We start from the raw sequence: 7,654 nt of genomic DNA on the forward strand, positions 1-7,654 counted from the left end.
TTTTTTTTTGGCTTGGTAGCCTCCTTTTTGAGAAGCTGTATTTTCCAAGTGTTACCACATCCCTCACAGGTGTTTTCAATGTCCTAAAAGATCCTGGCCAATGGATCTATCAGGTGTGGCAGTCAAATTGAAAGCCTGTTCAAGCTTCTTAAATATCTAACAAATTGGCCCTTGAAATCAGAGCTAGTCATGTGTTTCTGGTGAAATGTGCTTATTGGACCAGACTGCCCATTTTAGAAATGTGGCACGTCCCTGAAGACAAGGGCTCATTGATCATGTTACAGTATGTGTTTCAAATCCAAATATGATTGTCTTTGTTCCTGGACATCAGGACCAGGGTCATGTTCCTTTTTAATTCAGTGAGTGGAGAATAATTTGTGGGAAATGATAAAATACTTGTTGACTGAGCAATGGGTTGAATTTATCATCATTTTATCTGACCTTTTTACTTTGTTGCACACTGTAGGTATCTAAACTATAAAAACATCCCTTTTTTGATACTAACTACCCCACACAGACAGATGAAGCATTAGCAATTTTCAAAAAACTTGGCTCTTTAGCACATAATAATCTTACCATTCTCATCTGTCACCAGGATAATGAAGTGGAAGCTCTCAATCAGTCATAGTTTTCCATCCCAGTAGCACTCGGACCTTGCTGAATTTCCCTTGACTAATGATTTTACTGCTGGGTTATTAATTGAAGTAATCGGCCAAAATATTCAGCGTACTAGGAAATGGATGTGCCATCTCTTCATATCATCTCCCCTGTTTGGTCTTTTTTTAAGTTAGGAGGAAACTTTGAATATTTAAGTCCACCTATTTTCAGCTAGTAATATTGTAGTTATTTGAATATATGAAGAAAATGTAGTGGAAATACACAAAATTGTAATTATTGGTTGGTTAAAGCCAACCCCCACGTAAAATAAATTTGTTGTTTTCTTCTTTCAAGAGAAATGATAATGTAATTGAGAAGCATTTTCTACACAATGTGAATTTGTCAGGATCAATGTCAGGATTTTTGCAAAGTGGTAACATGAAACTCACCCTGGTTAGCTTCATGTTTATATTCAGTATCTACTGTTTAATGCAAAAAGTGCTTTAAATATCCAAGAGTTGACTGTTCCCTGTATGCAAAGAATATATTTGTCACAGCTGTTATTAAATGAATTTTGCTTGATATTGTTTCCTCTCTTTCATTCCAGTTGCTTTCTGTCACTACTCCTGGTGGCAGCAGTGGTGTGGAAGATCAAACAGACCTGCTGGGCTTCACGACGGAGAGAAGTAAGTCCATAAAACAGTGTTTACAAATCGACCCATATAGGGCCCACCACGATGGTGCCCCAGTTCTTCTGAAACACAAAGAAATTTGCATTTTAACAGACAAGTATACACAGATCAGAAAAAAAAGACCATAAGATGACAATTAGCACAGCATTGTTTTAATAGCATAAAGGAAAGAAAACCTGATAGAATAATCTAAATTACAGTGAATATGTAGTAGTATAGGGCTACACAAAAATGGCCAGAGGAAACATTTACTGTTTCAGTCTTTCAGTTTGAATTTCAAACCATCCTCAGTAGCAGGTAGAGTTGTTCGAAAAAAAGGATAAATGATACCAGGTGGGCCAGCTGATTGGTCAGTTACATCAATTGGGGGAGATAGAACATCAATACATAAGGACACTCAATGCTGTCAGTATTATGTTAACAACTTCACTTCCTTAGACGCTTTTAGACCATCATTAAGAAGATATGTTTCTTGTAATGACAAATGCTTCTTTAAGAGTACGATCTCTCAGCATTTAATTGACTATTTTGTCAGAAATAATTATATAAAAAAGTTGAGATGCTAAATGACATGATACATTATGGATTTAAGTCAAGGGGACTAGTGGAAAAAGTATGAAGGAAATGAGTAGAGATACCGTCAAAGGAAAAGCAGAATAGAATGAAACATTAATATTCAGTGTTGGTATGAAAGTTGGGGTTGAGAAAAGATGGAGATGAAAAGGGGTGAAAGATGAGATGATTGGCAGTAGAGATTAAAAAAAGAGGGTAAGAAAGATACTGTGCCGGAAATTGAGGAAGAGAGCAAATATATGTAAATTCACCTCACTGCCCTTAACCCAGACTGCATTGGGTGGTTGCTGGTTTCTGTACGAGCAACCATCATTTCCATCTCTTCAGAGTGAATCCTATATTCTCCTAGATGCTGTTTGATACTCAATAGCAGGAAGTTTAATTTGGTTCACATCCAGCCTTATGACCTGCAGTCTACTAATAAAGCTCCCACAATTTATTTCCCCTTTGGGGATGACATTGATAATCATAGGATCTGAATTTTATATCCTCTAATTGATATATGAAAATAAACAAGAATGATAGCTACCGTGACAGCAAATTATGCCTATCCAAAGAATTAAAGTCAATAAAAGTTAATGCAGGCAGATGGGCTCACGTCATTGAAATTCTTCTCACTTTTCTGTCTGCTCTTGGCATTCCTATCATCTGTTTGTCGCTGCCCTTCAGCTGCCAGATGAAAATAGACAAATGGTTAAATGAAAATCTCCATCTCTTAATTACTGGTGATTGAAAAGTTTTGTCACTGGAAGAACAAAATACTTGCTGGTTTTCAGTCTGTGAGATGGAAATATTTATTTGCAGATGACACACCAATGCATATGTATGAATTAATATCTATTAATATCTATTAATATCTATATTTGTACTGTATATTTTTATTGCTCTGCTTTTAGTGCTCATTCCCTGGAGTCTGTCAGGGAATCCCTAAGAACCTTACATTCCTCACTGTGCTCATATTCCAGAATCCATCCTCAAGTCTTACTATTGGGATCTGTCACCAGCTTTTGTTGGCTGCAAAGGCGAACGTATTACAGGTTTAATGGAAACCTGTAGATACAGCCTGAGATCTGACCATCCTAAGATATTAAATTTTGCTAAAATATTTTTCACGTACATATTTATACTCTGTTGACACCAAGAGTTTTGCATATCCTATTTAGGATTTATTTCAAAATGTCCCATATACCAATAAACAAATTTCTAGAGCATTTCGATTTCTGGTACATGACATTAAAAACCTGAGAAAAAACAATGCCTTAAGGTTCCTGTTTTAGCATTTTCTGGTGCCCTACTTTTGAAAAGAAATTGTAAAGAAAAGCTGTGTGTTGGTCACCTTTTCCTGAAAGCTGTAGCAGCCTCGAGGGTGTTCTTCTGTGCTGTTATGGGTACTTGAGCTTTGCAAATAGTCTTTAACTGCTTCTTGTGTGGCAGCTCTCTTGGCCACATTTCCATAAGGTCAAAATCAGTAGAATCATTTGTAGTGATTATTGTCGAACTAATTACGGCCTGTTTTATATCCTGTCAGGGTAAATAGGTTTTATGTATGAGATGGGGCATCACTTATGTAAATTTTTGTATCTGAAAATGCTTTTTTGGGGCTACAAGGTCAACTTGAAACTACTTTTAATCCTGCACACCTCACACTGCAATCAATGTAAGCTTTTTATATTGACCCAGGACAGTTGGCTCCTATTACCACCATTTGTACTGATCAAAAAATTGCCATTAAGGATCACACCAAAAATAAGCATTAGTATGAAAGGGATCCAACAATCCTGTGAACAACCTCCAACTTGGATCCTTTTCTCACTTTTGTTTATTAAGCCCTATTATCAGTGTCTGACAGGTGCAGACATAATCAATCTTTCTCTACAAACTCCCCAGAAAACAAGATCTTCTGTCTGTAGCATTGACTGCTCAAAGGACAATTATACGCAAATCCATCCATGTGTCCTAGAAATAACTCTTTGCTTTGGTGGTTATGTTTTGTTTGTTTTTCTCAAGTGATACTGGACATTTTCTCCATTCTAAAGTGGGCTCAATAAAGTGATCTGAGAGGGATTGCAACAGTGTTATTGAAGTCCATTTCTGGTGTTCATCTGTTCAGCCAACCATGGATTTGATCTGTTGTAAATTGACACTGTGATTGTTACTGTAGGTCCATAAAATTGTTGTCATTACACAATGTCTATAGCGGTGCATATATTATTCAGTGTTAAAGTGAGTCTCTTTCACTGCATGTGAAAAAAGCTGTATAAAGTATTCATGGCTCTAAAGGGAGCTGCACAAAATCTGATAAATATCCTCCAGTGATGGTTTTTGAGGCAAAATTAGTTGTGTCTGAAGACTTTTGGGCTGAAGGGGGAAAAAATCTTGGGGTGTGGAACAGAAGTGAGCTTGCCAGACCTCTTTAGCCCGCTCTTCATCTCTGCTTGAGGCTAATGGCTTTCGGTCATTACTAATGTGAAGTAAAATCACAAGAGTGGAATTTGTGTTCACTCACTTATGATAAGACAGCACCAAGTCTTGTATTATGTTAGATAAACTTATTTGGTTCCACCAATCTTTGTCCATTGGTGAACTGATGGCTCTTTACTGAGCATTGTGTCTAGTTAATTTGAAAGGGCTTGTGAACAGCCTGTGCACTTGTCCAAATATGGAGTGGAAGGATTTGGGCTGAGCGCCATCTAATGCTTGCAAGCCCCCATCTGACATAAGGACATGGAATAAACAATTCCTAATGAGGCTTCGAGAGATAGCAGGAACAATAATGAGACACTGATCCAACCAAGTGGCATATGGATGTCTGATACTGATTGAACTTTTGAAAGTTTTTTTTATTGGCTTTCTGGGGTGAAATCTGTGTTACTACTTTTGGCTTGTGCTAGATCTTAAAAGCAATGTGTTATGAACCAGTTTCTCTGGGTAATTTCGGATTTTCACTAGAAATACATTTGTACATTAATAAAAACTGTCTGTGTGTTATTTAGAAAATTAGGATGGAGAATAGAATAATAACCACTGACAGCCTCTCAGACACTTAAAGCCATAAGGGTGTAAGTGTGTAATTCCTGGTATAGACTTAATCCTGTAAAGCTGATCTTTAACCGCACTAATGCACTAATTGAATAAGGGCTTTCCTTTTTGTCAGGAGCTGAAAGGACTTGGAAAGGTGCAGCTGTTGCATTTGAATAATTTTAGTTGAGGATATGTGACAAGACTTGGATCCTGAGTGGGGGACAAAGGGATGAAAAGACAACAGCTGTAAATGCCACGGAGGGGGACGAGGGCTGACCTCTTTGAAGCTACCTGTGGGGGGAACAGATGGGAGGGGGCGCTGACATTTCACGAGACTGCAACACAGAGATGTGTTACACACAAACATGTGGCTGTATCTAATGCATCTCCTATCGCTTTCGCACACTCCTACAAACACACAAAGACACATCTCATACACACTCGAAACATATGTACTGACCGTCGTGTAGAGAGGTGATGTTTAACTGGCACTCTAAAAGCACACAAAACTACTATTTAGCAGTGGTTTCCATTAAACTGACCATTATTTGTTGTTATTGTTGTTGTGGTTTTTTTCAGTATGTTTCAGCATACCATTTATTAAATCCTCCAGTAACTAATTAGCCTCTGTTTATTGAAAGCTATCATCATCCCATAGAAGTTGTCGTGGCCATGATGCCATGTAATGGCTGTGGGTTGTTACGGATGTCAGCTGTGGACAAGATAGTGATGAATGTAAAGGCCATGAGCAAGGGCTATGTTGTATTATCTATATCTATATTTACAAATGGGTTCTGTTATTTATTTTGCATAATTAGCAGTTATAAGATTGATTGCCATGGAATTTGGTACAGACCTTTATGGTGCCCAGAGGATAAATGCTACTAACTTTGGCAATCCTGTGACTTTTACTTTACCACCACCAACAGGTCCAAAATGTCAGTTTTCCCATGACATTCAACATCTGCTAGATAGATTGCCAAGACATTTATACAGACAGCCCTGGTGTTGTATCCTAATAAATAACTTGCTGAACTAACAAACTAACAAAAGACGAAATTTGATGACATTGTGAAGTAGTGTGGGATCATGGGGAGTTGTTGTCTTGAGCACCATTGCCGTCATTGCAGTCAGCTTCTCGGGGTTAGGATTCCTTCAGTGTTTATCATTCAGGAGGTTTTTACTGGCTGCCAAATTATCCGCATAGGTGTCCAAAACAATTGTATGCAGTGATTAAGACTGGTAAAAACACAGAGTAAAGCACTTTAAAACCAATTTTTCTCAAGACACTGTTTGGCAGGCAAAGGACATCCTAGAGGGCCTGCCTCTGATAACTTTCGATCCAGACATCCGATGACTAAAATCCTTCAGTTCAAAAACATAGTTTAAAAAGACTAAGAGTTAAAAATTGTATTGTAAAAATGTAGCTTAAAACTGGATAAAAAGTCAATTTATGACATCTTCTGGTCGACAACTATAATGCTTCTTTACTGGTTATACATGAAATACAACCCAGGAAGTCCAGCTTGAGTAACAGATGCATGAGTTCCAAGGCTCATCAGATGGCAAAACCCTGTATAGTTGTTTATAGTACTATTATCATAAACAAACCCACTTTGATAAAGAAAGCTCGATTGTCTCATTTGATTTTATGCTTGAATTAACTAAACTGAAAGGAAGACATTACTAACCGCACAATTCTAACATGTCCCTCTGCAGACTTGCTGTAGTCTCACGTTGTGCTTCTTCCCTTGAAGAGCTCAATCAGCAGTCATCGATTGCTATAATAAGATTATCCTACTCTTAAGCCCCTGGTCACCTTGATTGTCCCTTGTTCAGTTTAAAGTTTGCACTCTAATAATTTCCTCTAAAGTTACCGATGATGGAGGGTAACTGTGATAGGGACAACTTAGGTTATACCTTACCCTTGGAAACTTAGAAGCTGTCCCAGTAATGAGTAAAACAGAAATACAGCAAGGTAACATTTAATGGATATTTTATAGTCCTTTTATATTTTAGAATTTAACCTTTTTACTTTACACAACCACAATAATGCATGTTATTCATATTTTCTAATGAGTTCTTGGTACTTCAGCCCACACAAAACCACTCAGCTACTCCAGCATCATGTCAGTGTGGTATGCAGTGGCTGTCTACTAGAATGGATATCTTCATTCAGTGATCTTCAGTCCATTAATCACAGTGTGTGTGTAGATTGTGAAAGCATGCATCAACATGCAGTGAAGTAGTCAAAAACGGTAAACTGCTACTAGAAAACACGTCTATTTTATCATTTTTCTCTTTTGCTTACTTGTTAGACTGAACACTAAATGGGTACGCAGTTCAATATTTTGTTTTGTTTTTTATTATGTTTTTATTTACATTATTTGATTCTGCAGGACAGCACCCGTGGGTAGAGCCAGTGATCTTTGAAAATGACAAAGTGACCTGTTTAGGTGTAGAATATGCTCAGAGGCGGGATGACTTACCCTTTTATAGAATCCAATGAAAGGAGCAAAATACTGTATTCATAAGACAGATAATTCATTCGCTCACTTGCCAAATTAATCAAGTTGCATGGCAATGCACTGCATGTCCACTCTTATCACAACCGTGAATGGCTCCAGCTTGTATTCTCGACTAAATAAGCCCGTCGTTGCACAGATGTTTTTTGGTTCACTCTTGCCTTTTGTCATTAACTTAGTATTCATTTCTAGAATCTCTCTGGTATTGTACTGGTCCTTTCGTGATTGTATTCCCAGCACATTTTT

The 7,654-nt window shown here is 37.6% G+C and overlaps 1 protein-coding gene across 1 annotated transcript in view; it reads left to right on the forward strand.

The window, feature by feature from the left end:
* The window catches only part of atrnl1b (attractin-like 1b), a 62,663-nt gene that overhangs the window by 41,069 nt on the left and 13,940 nt on the right, over positions 1–7,654 (forward strand). Inside the window, exon 26 of the mRNA XM_035663519.1 lies at positions 1,205–1,283. Coding sequence (XP_035519412.1) covers positions 1,205–1,283 — 79 coding nt within the window. The remainder of the gene's footprint in view (positions 1–1,204; positions 1,284–7,654) is intronic.

Source organism: Morone saxatilis, unplaced genomic scaffold (assembly GCF_004916995.1).
Source record: "Morone saxatilis isolate NCDOM2014 unplaced genomic scaffold, NCSU_SB_2.0 Contig1, whole genome shotgun sequence".
Taxonomy (NCBI): domain Eukaryota; kingdom Metazoa; phylum Chordata; class Actinopteri; family Moronidae; genus Morone; species Morone saxatilis.